At 38.0% G+C, this 14,579-nt stretch overlaps 1 protein-coding gene across 1 annotated transcript in view; it reads left to right on the top strand.

Annotated features, from left to right (window-relative positions):
* The window catches only part of LOC134611655 (arf-GAP with SH3 domain, ANK repeat and PH domain-containing protein 2-like), a 173,827-nt gene that overhangs the window by 133,422 nt on the left and 25,826 nt on the right, over positions 1-14,579 (top strand). Inside the window, exons 10-16 of the mRNA XM_063455760.1 lie at positions 3,192-3,295; positions 4,480-4,549; positions 6,576-6,663; positions 9,842-9,890; positions 12,586-12,749; positions 13,590-13,723; positions 13,872-13,963. Of these exons, the coding sequence (XP_063311830.1) occupies positions 3,192-3,295; positions 4,480-4,549; positions 6,576-6,663; positions 9,842-9,890; positions 12,586-12,749; positions 13,590-13,723; positions 13,872-13,963 (701 nt within the window). The remainder of the gene's footprint in view (positions 1-3,191; positions 3,296-4,479; positions 4,550-6,575; positions 6,664-9,841; positions 9,891-12,585; positions 12,750-13,589; positions 13,724-13,871; positions 13,964-14,579) is intronic.

The following is a 14,579-nucleotide window of genomic DNA, read 5'->3' as shown; positions in this document are numbered from 1 at the left end:
CTCACATGATATTTTAATGACATAATAAATTAAATGTGTGGATATGTTAACTTATGAGTAGTCGACCGGTACCTCTCCACCGGTTGGCAAAATAGATTATCAACATGCGGTTTCATTGTTCCTGGCAGATCGGCCTGGAGATCCTCCTGACATTCTTAATAGAAGGACGAATATAGGTGTCTACAGGCTTCGTTATTGCGATCATGCCCCTAAACCCTGGGGAATCAAAGATTCACATTTCTTTTGATTCTAGATTTAACTTGGAATCTGGCATAAGATTAATATTGTTGGGATAAGCTTTATAAAGGAGTTAATATTTTTGGATTTAAATATAAAACAAATATATAAAAAAAATGAAAAATGTTAAATATTTTCATAATAGTAGATCATTTTAGAAGTTTATTCAAAAATAATAAAATTTGGAAAGCTTATTCAACGATATTAAATTGAGGCCTTAGTTAGGGTACAGACCTTTTGTTCCTGCTTTCACTCTGGCACTGTGTCTTCTGCATTTAAGCCTCTGGGATAAAAGATGTCCTACCCTGCCACCTGTTGTCTCTGCCAGAGTGGAGCAGCAAGAGGTTCGTAGGATCTGTTTCACAAGGGATATAGCCTCACCATGATTTGACAAAGGACTTCACAACGTCAGTCAGATGTGGCTAATTTATGGCAGCATAATGCCATGGAGATGGTTAATGTGGACTAATTTCTCTTCTAATATTATGCTCTTTTTTCCATCTTTCCTCCTCGCTTTCCAAAGTTCAGAAGAGTAAGTTAATCGATTTTTATCCTATTTGTGTTTTTCATTTCTTCTCTCCACCACTCACAAAGCTCATTTTGTAAATATCACTATATGACATTTTCAGAGGGGCTTTACCTACACTGACAAAAAGTCAATAATCTCCTTCTAAATACGGAACAAATGGGAACTCCATGTATTATTTCCTTGTGGTTTCTGTAGTGCACTCTGTTAGAAATAAGAATGAGATTGCATTTTTTATTCTTTATGATATCAATATCCTAGTTCTAACATGGTAATTTGTGCATAAGTAAAGTACAATTTAAAAAAATGAATAAATAGAAACATAAACCATACTCTTTTAATAGGCCATGGGCTGCTAAGCTATAATTTTATGGCTCAGGAAATTATTACAGAGGTATGCTTGGTGTACTTAACATCAGCCAATTAGGGAACAGCAAGATCATATATTAATGACTGTTAGATATCTCCACCAATAGCAAGTCATCAAAGGGAAGCCAATAACAGGCTTCATGCAGACAAAGTAGCAGTTTAGACCTCCAGACCCTTTATAGGTCAGGCCAGAAGAAATATCGTAAAGTGAAGTGAGGGTTGAGTAAGTCAGGAGACCCAAAGTGCTAGATTCTGAGCAGAGGCATTGATAAAGAATTTGAGATGAAAGCTTTTGGCATTGTGTCTTGTAAGCATAGTAAGCATTCAAAAATGAGGGAAATGCTGAACCTCTTTTAAATTTGAGAGTTTTAGCCCATATTTTAATTTGGAGAACTAAAACAAATAAAAACACCTGGAATCAAATGAATACTCAGAGAAAATGATTGAAAATTATTAACTTGGGCTACTTCAAATAAACCACAATCTCTCAGGGTGCTGGGATCTTCCAAATGAGTACAGCCCAGGGGAAAATGACCGATTGCAGTGGATGGGATTAAAGGAAAGCTTAAAGGCACACTTCACTATCAAGATAAAAAAATATAAATAAATACTATACCTCAATAAAAACATGCATGTATTTAATTGTGCATTTTTTTCATTGGGGTTATACCTAAAAACAACTGTCAAGACCTGCAGATCTTGTGTCTGTAGCCTTAACAAGTCCTCCCCTTTTACACCAATCCAGACTTCTGTGGCCATCCACAATGCAGCTCAATGAGTAGTCTTTACAAGGCGTTCTGAGCAATTGGATTCAAATAAATTCCTAGTATTTCAGCTTACTGGGAATCTGTACGTTGCATGTTGATGTTAAATAGTGAAGGGAGATATTATTCACGAGAGGAGTCAATTTTTCAATATTAATTTCATATCACGATATCAAGGAAAGAATTGCAGTAGCTGAAGTAGAGGAGAGAAAAGTGGGTTTGTGAGAGAAACCAATACATCATCTGCAAAAGCAGATACTTCAAATGACTCACCGAAGACATTAAAACTTTTAATGTTCTGATGCGTTCTAATCCAGTATCTCTAGAGAGATACAGAATAAAAGGAACAAGGGGGGCATCCTTGGCACTGTTCCAATTCTGATTTCAAAGGCCATAGAAGAAGCACCAGGAATTTAAAGCTTTACTATAGAAACTCTTATGAAGGGCTCTAATAGCTCTCATAAAATGGAATATTTTTTTTTCTTTCACATTACTGCCTAAGCGACCTCTAGTTTGTGATGCATGCAGTTTATTTAAAGGAACACTCCAGACCGCTAAAGTACTCCAGCTTGCTGCAGTGCTTTATGTGTGAATGGGGTGACCTCTTTTTGTCAATTTACAAAAAGTGCAGATTTCAATATAAGTTAGCACTTTGACACACCCTCCCCCCCCTCACCAGAGCTGCTTGTCCACCAACCGGTCACTTCCAGGTAGTTTAGCTCAAGAGGCAGATCACCTGCCTTGGAAAGACTTCTCACTGAGCTGCATTGGGAAGTCTGTGATTGGACAGCCACAAAAAGTCTGGGCCAGGTTAGAAGAGGAGGGCTTGCAATAGCTGCAAACCAGAGATTTGCAGGTTTTGCTAATTTTTTTTAGCTATACCCCCAGTGAAAAACTGCATGATATCCTAGAGGTTGGTACACAACCATCGGAACTTCAGATGTGGACTACATTTCCCACACAACATCAGGGGAGATGTAGTCCACAACATCTCTAGTCCTGATGGTTGCCCTGGAGCCCATAGGAAAAGCTTTGTCAAAAAAATGTAACCATTATGAGATGATCTATCGAATGGTCAGCATTTTTATTCCCTACTTATAATAGAAGTGTGACAGATTTTTGTTAAATTCTCTGTCTCTTTAGCATTGTGACATGAGAGTTATTGTGAATAATTGATGTACCAGATAGTTTGTAAGATTCACCTCGTGATGTCTCTCCATGGCATTTCTTCACTTGAGGTTTAATTTGTTTCTCTCCGCAGGTGTAGAAACTAATGCTTGTGTTCCCGTCCCTAGGATTCAATCAGCAGTAGGCAAATGGTATATAGCATGCATCAGCTACAAGGAAACATACAGTACGGCACAGAAAAACATGGATTCCTGTTCAAGAAAAGTGATGGGTATGTTCCGTCCGCTCTGTACTGTCATTAATATGATTTTATTTTTGTGTGTTTATTCATATCTCTCCTGGCGTTCATTATGACCAAAAAGACTAGTTGGTTCCACAGACCAATTTTTTGGACCGCTGGAGAGCTGATTACGTTTTACTTCTACAGATAGACATTACCTCAATTAACGCGTTTAGAAGGTTACATTATGTGAAACCAGTTTATACGTGCGCTCACCAGTGTTATAGGGCGAGTCTAAGTGGTGACCAAACACACCTGCACCCTTGTAACATTACAAATGTTTGTTCTGTAAAATTGGTTTGTAACGAAAATGACAGACTATTAGGGCAGCTCAGTTCATCTCTGCTCACTACTCTGGAAACACATGGAAAATCACCTGTAACGTGTTACATTTTTCATAGTAATGATACTAATAATAATGTGACGCACCATTTTCTTTTAAAATGCGTACTAAAGATTGTGCAAGTGACATCACAATCCTGTCCAGTACAGGCAAAGCCAGGGAACACCATGCAAACCAGAAACATTGTTTAGGTTCCTCTTCTCCAACTATGTCCAGTGGCAGTAAAGGGCACCATTTGATTGACGGAAGCTAAGATGGAAGCACAGATGGAGACACCCAGTTTAAGGATAGACATGTGTAATTCTACATTTAATTTTGTTTTTCAGATCTCACAGAAACACATTTGCTAAATAGAGGGGGATAGGTAAACATAATATAAAAAAATCCGGGGAAGTGACAGATCCCCAATAGGCAAGCCCACTGAGTGCTCTGTAACTGTTCTCCCATCAAAGTAGAGTGAAAATTAGCTCCTGTTCATTGTGAGGGTGCCAGCGTGCTCTTCTCGGTTTTAGTTTCATATCCCATGGTCTCAGCGGGTTTCTATGTGCTCAGGAAACCTTGGACTCCAGCTAATAAGTTAGACCGAGCAATAACCCAGGAAAATCATTTTCGAGTTGCAACATAGACCATATTTTTCTTTTTAGTAATGGTTCAGCGATGAGAGCAATTTCATATAGTTCCTTTATTTAGTGTATGTATGTATAGATTACCTGCAAAAGAATAAAAATTGTGCAGTTTGTGTGTGTATATATTCTATTATAATATTATTTTCTTTTTTTTCTTTTCACTTTCAATATACGTTTTCTATATTACATTTATTTCACATTTACAGGCTTAGGAAGGTTTGGCAAAAACGGAAATGCTCTGTCAAGAACTGTTACTTGACCATTGCACATGGAACGGTGAGCAACGTTATTTATTTTCACAGCATGTCCTGTTCTGCTCTATTTTATTTTATTATTTTGGCAGCTCTGTATAACCATGCTGTCACTGTTTTGGCAGAAGGTTTATTGTCGACATCGGTCCTTCGCAATCTATCACGGCATCCACTGGTCCTTAGCAATCTATATCTATTATAGTACCAAAGGGATGAGATAGCATTTACTTTTGCATCACCCATACAGTCTATATCCAAATCTAATATACTGTGAGTTGTGGGTTTAGCCAAATTCGGGCAGATTTCTAATGCTAATGTGGATACGAAACTGCAGTGGGGCTTAGCTGTGGGTGCCAGCAGAACAATGTTTTTGTGGTTTTATAAATATTCGAGGGACTGCACCCTTACATCATAGTCAATAACTGTAAACTGTAGTGGTTCCTTTAAATGACAAATTTCCTCCGCAGCCAATATGAAATTTGGAAAAGCGTGAACTCACCAGAGTATCTCTAAATATTTAGTAATGATCATACTAATTGGTATATTAGACATCTGCAGGCAAAGGTCAGATAAAGCATGCTTTTAAAATGTAGCGCTACATCTTCTGGCAAAGCATCCTGGTAATCATAGTTTCCCAAAAGCTGGAGTTCTACCTTAGGTGGCCTTTACCTTTAAACAATGGAGTGAGGTAATTTCCAGAATTCCCAGAATAACTGTTCCTGCGGCTTGTCTAATAGGATCTCTGCCTGATGAGTCATCAACATTTGCTACAAATGAGTGAAATTGTTTAATGTTTCACCGTTGGAAAATCACAAGGCATGGGTGTCGTGAATATGTGTTATGGGATGACAGGGAAAATGCAAGGACAGTACAATAAATTCTGACAGCCATGGACCCAAGTCTAAATAGCGCAGAAACTTTATGTATTACAGTTGTCAGTTTGCCCATTATGTTTAACAAGGAGAACAGAATTTCAAAAATATATCTCCAATATTCCACCACTTTAGGGTGCACCCTACTTCTTTTGGACAGAGTTTGGTGTCATGACATATAATGTTACTGGAAATAAAGAGGGCATAACTGAAAAATAAAGGTTAAGCCAGGCATCTTCATTTATTTGGCATTTAGAAGATGTAGTGTTTTAATATGTAACAGATTTATGTATTGTCCTGTATCTTGCGTGTCAACGTGAAACTGAAATGAAGGTAGATCTGGAAAAATTCTTGTAAACCTTTATTAAGCTGGACTCCATGTGGCGAAAATCCTTTCAGTTTTTCAGCCTTGATGGCCTAACGTGGTGTGGAGTATATATGTTGAGTGTCATTATGTCTAGCTAAGGAAAGCCTGTACTTGTATCTGGGCAACAGTAATTGGTCCATTTATCAATTTCCCTGTCTCCAGTCTAATGAACTGTCCTGTTGTCCAGAATAAATTGTGTGTTTATGTTCCAACTGACTTGTCTTTGTATGTAGGATTCAGATAGGGGGGAGGGTCAGGCTTTGTCCTTAGAAAGACTATTTCACTTTGGCTGTCTGGGACTCTTGTTTTTGTAAAGGCTAGCCAGCTACTAGGGACAGGTGTACTTTCAAGGAACACCTATCGATCCAAGTGAGTTTGGTCTTCCCATCTAATATTTGTCCTCCTTGGCATTGATTATGACAGGGTTGTATCTTCTTCCACTTAAACAAATAAACAATTTTGTTTTAACTAAATAAAAAGAATCTAACCTAAGTAGTATTATATGTGCATCCATTTTGTCGTGAACTTGTTACATGTGCTCCTTATTGTGAAAAGGCCCCCTAAATAAAATAAAAAAACAACTAAATAAGTCACTCTTTATGATCTGGGTTGTGAATTTTCTAAAAGTGTTCCCACAATGTAGAGAATATAATCCCTCATCCCTCATTCAAATTTTTCTACAGAATTTTAGCTAAAACAAAAAATGCTTTTCTGTTTTTTTTTGTTTTTTGGTAAATCCCCTGTCCCTATTTTTGGCAGTTACGGGATGTGTAAATAGTTCAATAATATGGCTCCTCTTTATGTTTTTGCAGCCAAACCGTCAGCCAGCCAAGCTCAATCTCCTGACATGTCAAGTGAAGCCAAATATGGAAGATAAGAAATGCTTCGACCTCATATCCCGTACGTTTATAGTTAATGTTATTATTTTATTTTTTATAATGTGTATGCAGATATGGGTTTCTTTGAATCAGGTAGACAAACAGAAAATTGGAAAGAATATAAGTTTCAACTGTTTTCTAAAATGGCATATATGGATATTCTGGATATCCCATTTTTTTTATCTCTTTAAGTTTATACTGTTGTGTATTTTCATGGTTTTGTTTTTTTACTATTGTGTTTTAATGTTTTGGTGTTTGTTTTTTTTTAAACTATGTATGGTAAACATGTCATTTTTGTTTTGTTTTTTTAAGTATCAGAAGTGGGCAGAGGGATCTGAAATGGGCAAATGTCACAATTCGGCTTTTCACATGTTAGAAAATCATTCAAGCTGAATATGCTTTTAATATTTAATTTACTAGATAACCCTGGAACAGCTAATAAAATGTATTATCACTAACCCTGCAAAAGACCTTATTGATTGGAGCTCTTTCTAACTATTAGATTCCAAAACCCAACTAATGATGTAATGTTTGGCTGTTGAACCATTATGAGGTCACACCCTTTATTCTGTTAGTTACATCAGGGAACATGATGTCATCGTAGCCGCACCTACGAGCTGATATATGACCCCTTTGGATGGAACACTTAATATTTCTCAGCTGCCTCAATGATCAAGGCTCAGAGTAGGAAATTTTATTTTAAATTGCAAAGTAATAAAATGTCTCCACTGCATTAGGCTTGTTTCTGTTGCCTTAATAGTCTTATAACATTTTCTATAATATATAATACATTTAAACATGTACAACTGCACTAAAACTAAAATTGATTTTACCATAATCTATTATAATTTGTGACTGAAACCCCCCCCCACCCCCCCACCCCCACAGTGTTTTACCATTGCTAAAAGATGGCACAATGTACTGTGATTACTCCTGGGATTGGGATAAGCTCACTATGTTCCAAGTTTGCAAGATTCACTGACCTATGTTATATAAGGGAAATAGAGCTAAATGATTCTCTACAGTAGTTTAATGGAATGTGCACACAAAATAGAAATTGTGTGACTTTATCTCCAAATATTAGAATATAAATCTCTATAGTAAGTAGAGAGCAGCACTAGAGGGAATTACAATTGTGTGTTCACCAAGATTTAATAATCGTAATGTTGCTGTCACTCAAACATTAAAAGTATTGTCAAGATTTTTGTAGGGAAGTGGATCACCCCCTCCTTCTGTTAATTTTGTGGTCATATAGTCTTAATTAGACATGTGCAATTTGTTTCGTTCTGAATGTCAATTTGGACGAATTTCGGGCAATTTGGACACTCTGATACTTCCGCCATAGGCTGATCACTGTTTAATAGACATGCTCCTACTCGCAGTATAGCGAGTAGGGGCAGATTATTTACGAATACTAAGTAAGTTTTAACCAATTTAGGTCTTTCAGCCTTTTGGTAGATAGCTCCCTAATACCGTGTGAATTAGGGAGTGATCTACTAAGCGGCTGCAAGAGAACATCCGATGTCCCGAAATTCCGAAGTGCCGAATGCCGAACCGATCCAAATTTTTTCCCCACTCTGTCCGTGTTTTGGCGCACCTCCGCTTTTATGGTGCCTATATCTTTGGCTATTAGTTCTTGGAGCTCGTGCATCCAGCATTGGAGGTCTTGTTCGGTGGCTAAGTTATGTTCCCCTATTTCTCTGAGGGCTGGTAGCCCATTACTTTGCATAGCCGGAGCTTGGGCTGGCTGTGCAGGCCGCGTTGGTGCGGAGGAGGCCTCCTCCGCGGCCATCTTGGATTGTGTCTGACGTTGCAGCATTTCCCCAATATCGGGTTGTTCTGCTGGTGAGTTCTGCTGGCCTTTCTGTGTGCGGCATTTCATTGTCGTAGGGGTTTGTGCGGATGCTGCGGTGCTCACCTCCTCGGCTCTCGGTTCGTTATATCCCCAGTAGCCTCCGAGGAATGTCTCCAGGGAGCGGAGGGTCGGCTGGTAGTAGGCCTTGATTTTGCGCTTAGCTTTCCCGGTCTTTGGGGGCTGAAAGAAGGGCATCCGCCTGTTTCCCTCGGTGCCCCGAGTCGGTTAGTGGTTGTGGCGTGGTCGTGTAGCGATTTGGTGTTGAGTTTTTGCGGTTAACGCTTGTTACAGGCGGGAGCCGACAGAGATGGCGTCTGGTCGGGTTCAGTCCCAGGCTCCGCCCCCGGTCTATGCTATTTTAAAGTTAAAAAAATACAAATTAAAAAAAAAACAACAAAAAAAACATATAGAACATATTTTAAATGAGAGAAAAACAAGTATCAAGAGAGGTGTTTTAAATGAGGTTAAAGGGACACTATAGTCACCTGAACAACTTTAGCTTAATGAAGCAGTTTTGGTGTATAGAGCATGCCCCTGCAGCATCAATGTTCAATCCTCTGCCATTTAGGAGTTAAATCCCTTTGTTTATGAACCCTTGTCACACCTCCCTGCATGTGACTGGCACAGCCTTCCATAAACACTTCCTGTAAAGAGAGCCCTATTTAGGCTTTCTTTATTGCAAGTTCTGTTTAATTAAGATTTTCCTATTCCCTGCTATGTTAATAGCTTGCTAGACCCTGCAAGAGCCTCCTGTATGTGATTTAAAGTTCAATTTAGAGATTGAGATACAATTATTTAAGGTAAATTACATCTGTTTGAAAGTGAAACCAGTTTTCTTTTCATGCAGACTCTGTCAATTATAGCCAGGGGAGGTGTGGCTAGGGCTGCATAAACAGAAACAAAGTTATTTAACTCCTAAATGACTGTGAATTGAGCAGTGAAATTGCAGGGGAATGATCTATACACTAAAACGGCTTTATTTAGCTAAAGTAATTTAGGTGACTATAGTGTTCCTTTAACTTCTTAAAGTGTTTTTTTTTTTTTTTTTTAACAATTTCAATAAAGAAATGCCAAATGAAATGGCATATGAAATGCACATATATAGCATACGTTTTGTTTGATGTTATGCTATAAGTTTTAAACAAACTGAACTTTGTAGTGACAGAGTTAAACATAGGACAGGGACATGTATGGGTACGAAGATTAAGATCCATTTTGTTATTTTGAATGTGTGTTTTGCCTTATGATAGATTATTTTATATATTTAATTATTTTTTGCTGGAGAGACATGCATGCAACTTAGGCCTTCTACCTCTCTCAAGGCTGTTTTGTCAATTACTTCCAGATAACCGCACATACCACTTCTTGGCAGAGGACGAGCAAGACTGTATTGCGTAAGTAGGAGGTACACGTGCTAAGCCTACATGGGTTGATCACTCTGAATTTCATAAACTTTATTATGATGGTATTGGCTGCTAGGACCCAAATTAATACAGAAATCTCACAGAAAATACCACCACTAAACTATTTTGATTTAATGTAGCTTTAAACATATTGAAGTCAAGTATTAAATGCAGTATTGTGGTGGAAGCAATAGCTGTAACCCAGATTTCACTGTAGCAAAAAGTAATATTACAATGCAAAATGTGTAATTAATAACAATGGCAGCAATAAACTACAATATCCCATGTTGGGTAACTGGTCCGTACTCTGACTCTTTTGGGGTATCTCCACCCATACCTAACTTCAGCCAAATTCCAAATCCACCATTCAATAAAAGGTATGTATTTGGGTTCATTAATACTGTTTTTATGTAAGTAAACAATATCCAATAAACAAATATATAATTTTTTCTTATTTGTAGCATTTTTAAGCAGATGTAAATGGAGCTGTCAGTAAGCGGATAGCAGCTGTAAATGGAGCTGTCAGTAAGCGGATAGCAGCTGTAAATGGAGCTGTCAGTAAGCTGATAGCAGCTGTAAATGGAGCTGTCAGTAAGTGGATAGCAACTGTAAATGGAACTGTCAGTAAGCGGATACAGCTGTAAATGGAGCTGCTATAAGCGTGCAAAAAAAACTTACCTGGAATCCAGCACCAAGCAAAGCACTCTTCACTGGATTCCATATGTGTCCAACATCACAGGTTCCCTCTCCATGGTCCAATCTTTTAAAAAATATAATCACTTTAAGTGGAAGGAGTGCACAGAGGGAGGATGGGAGGGGACACTGGCGCATATTACCTCTGTAGCCTGCTCAGTGACCATTTTTGCACAGAAATCACCTGGCTAGCACCATAACAGACTTTCACTGCAGACACCAAATCTCAATTGCAGTTATTAGTTCAGAAGTAATAGGCCCCAGCAATAGCTACACTCCACCAATTCACTACATCTCCTAGAGAAGCAATGAATCCCATGCTTCTCTCTGAGAAGCACTGGATTACATTAGCATCACCATGCTATGCATGATAACTCTGGATGTAAAGCCCTTCAAAAAATGATTAGTAGTATTATTAAAAGAAAAAAATATTTATGAACAGGTCCTAAAAATAACATTTTAATGAAATGTGGATGAAGACTGTATTGGAATTTAAATTGAAACTCCAACACAGTCAAATATATCCTAAGACTACTTTGTCTTCTGGTAAAATCCTTACTTGATAAAAGGCAGAGCTTCTACTGGCAAGTTTTGTCAGTTTCCACAGCAGTTACGAACGACGGCTTTTTAGAATCAGGCATCTGTGCATGCTCCTGTGGTCTCGTGGGATACTCTACAGACATAACTTACTGCTGCAGCATCCCCAGTGACAATGTCATCATCAAAGAACAAAAAAGTGACAGTCACTTTAAGGAGGAAATAGACCCATGGGGTAGATAAACCTTCAGGAATCCAGAAGTTGTGGACTACATTTAACTCGATGCTTTGACAGCAGTGTGGTTGGAAGAGCATTTTGGGAGATGTAGTCCACAACATCTGCAGCGCTGAAGGTTGCCAACCCCTCTACAAGAGTAATGTTCTTACACTGAAACCTTACCGTTTCTCAAAATAAAAGGGGCAGACTCTATGCAACAAAGCTTATTAAATTCAGCTGAATGTCCATTTAAACCAACTACAGCACTTGCTATTGGTTTTTACATTGGTGTATTTAAATTGGCAAGTAAGGGAGTATTGGTAGCATCATGGTCAGATGCTGCATAGTGAATACCTTGTCTGAGCTGCCAGCCTTCTCGTACTACCAGAACCATTTAGCTTCCCCCAATGAAAGGAACTGCTTTAAGAAAAAAATAGAAAAATAAATAAAAACGATAACGTTTTAATGAAATGAAACAAGCCATTTATGGCATGAGGAAGTGTCTGCATACTTCAGTCAAAGACATTCGCCCTCTGCCTCCCACATGGCGAGGCTCTTATGTTTATATATTAACCATGGAGAGAATCTAATTTAGCTTCCCTGCAGCACTTTCACCTAAAATGAGGATCTCAGACTTCAGCTACTGATTTAGTGAGGGCTTGATCATCTTTGTGGCAGGACTTATGTACATGTCTTATTTTTAACTTCTTTCAAATATATGAAGGTCAATACAAGGCCAGTGTCTAGTTGTGGATTGTATTTGTTTATTGTGTGTGTTTATATATATATATATATATATATATATATATATATATATATATTCCCTATAGCACTGTATGTGTATAAAAGAAGAAAATCGTGGTGAGGCAAAAAGTGATTGAAAACACATTCCACCTAAAGTTAGTAGCTACTCAATATATTGTGAGATCATCAGATATGCACAAGACTTGCCTTTTCAGTAATGTTACTACCACAAGGCATTCTGGGTAGGTATGCTCAAATTAGTTTAACATAGAATCACCTTTTTCCTCATTATTCCATTTTAAACATATATATATATATATTACTAGTACCAAATTATCTATACCAGAATTTAATGGCAAAGCCTATCTGTCTATATAATGTATAACATTTTGGCTTCTAGTAAGTGACAAAATGCTCTAGATTGTCTTCAGTGGATTTTCTGAAACAAATTATTCCTAATATCCAGATTAATTAATCATCTTTTTGTGTCTTTAGATGGATTTCTGTACTAACGAACAGTAAACAGGAAGCACTAAACATGGCTTTTCATGAAGCCCGTCCAAGTGAGGAGAACAGCATCGAAGATCTAACAAAGGCCATTATCGAAGACATCACACGTATGCCTGGAAATTCAGTGTGTTGTGACTGCGGTGCTCCAGGTGAGTACACAAACACTAAGACCCAAATAATTATTGGCCGCTGTTAGGAGGTCCAGAGTCACATGATAAACATGTATTTATAAATTGGCAACCAGGCATGATGTGTTTGATTCGGCATACGCAATCAGTCTCCAGGGACATTCAGTGCATATTAACACACAAAATAACTTACCTGGCTCAATATGCATACTCAGTTGTCCTGTTATTAACAAAATAAATCAATGAGATTCACCCCAAATGAGACACTTTGCCCTTGAAATATGCCCAGTGAGCTGTATGTTTACCGGAAATTCCTCCAACTACACAATTCGTGCTCGGGTTATGTCTCATTGATTTAAAAAAATAAAAAATAAAAATCAACAATTTTGCAAGTGAATGGAAGACAATTCCAGTCCATTTGCGGATAAGAGCAGGTCTCTTTATTTTTTAATTTTCCCTCCAGTGAATGAGATGATGCTCATTGAAGTATTGTGCAAATGGGGTAGTCCTTGATTTCATTTCGAAATTTGTCAATGTGGCCTCATATATTCACGTAATCTCCCACCAAAAAAAAACAAAAAACATGAAAGGGCATGGATTGGCTGTGTACAGACTTTCGTCTTTTCTTTGAGAGTTAGAAAGGATAGATCAGACCCCTAGGAAGACCTACTGTACTTCATACAGCACCGATAACTGGTACATATGTTGGAGGGACCTTCCTCTAAAGTAATTAGAAGACGGGTAAATCACGTGTTGAGATAGCAGGAATGAAAACCAGTAACCTGGGTGAAAAAGTCTATTATTATTTATTATTGAAAAAGCGCCAACAAATTCACCTATTAATTTCTGTTTTTCTCGTAGATCCTATGTGGTTATCCATAAATCTGGGCATCCTAACCTGCATTGAATGTTCTGGGGTTCACAGAGAACTAGGTGTGCATCATTCACGAATCCAATCTCTCTCCTTGGACAAACTTGGAACCTCAGAACTCTTGGTAATTAAATTTGTGATAAAGTATCGTATTACTAAAAAATCGACAATCGTGACAGAGCCACTTTAAATATGATCTGTCACTAACATTTTTTTTATTCTATTCTAAATAGCATTTTTAAAAACGTTTTATCTAATGCATTTTTTCACAGCTAGCCAAAAATGTTGGTAACTCTGGATTCAATGATATAGTAGAGGCTAATCTTCCATCGCCAGCCATCAAACCGACCACAGACAGTCCCATGTGAGTAAATTATCTACTAATGATTATGTAGAAATGTCATTCTGTTTTGATATTTATGGTAAATTAATTTATATAGAAAATATATAGTGCACAAGATGTTGTGCATGGCAGGGTCAACTATAAGACTGTGATGTATTATGATGACAAAATCCCAGCAAATGTATAGATTAAAAGATTTACCCAGATGTGATACTTGTACCACAATTTCTGTGTAAGTAAATGTAAACAGGAAACACCTTTGAATGCAGTAAAAATGGCCATGGCCAAGAAAAAAAATGGCCAAGAATTTGGGCCCTCTCTAGCGCAATATTTACATTGCAGCACTAAGTCTGCCTCCAGTGGCTGTCTTCCAGACACCCACTAGAGGGCTTCCTGGATTGAAACGGACCCTTGGTCTGGTATGTGACGTTTTGCATGAGGACATCCATCATCAGATTTTTGCCCATAAGAAAGCATTAAAGGATAGGCACCCAGACCACTTCAGCTCAATGAAGTGGTCTGGGTGCCAGGTCCCTCTAGTTTTAACCCTGCAGCTTAAAACATCGAGAAACTGCTATGTTTCACTGAGGGTAAATCCACCCTCTAGTGGCTGTCTCAATGACAGCCACTAGGTGCG

This window comes from Pelobates fuscus, chromosome 5 (genome assembly GCF_036172605.1).
Source record: "Pelobates fuscus isolate aPelFus1 chromosome 5, aPelFus1.pri, whole genome shotgun sequence".
NCBI classification, from domain to species: domain Eukaryota; kingdom Metazoa; phylum Chordata; class Amphibia; order Anura; family Pelobatidae; genus Pelobates; species Pelobates fuscus.
This window is presented reverse-complemented; position numbering and strand designations above follow the sequence as displayed.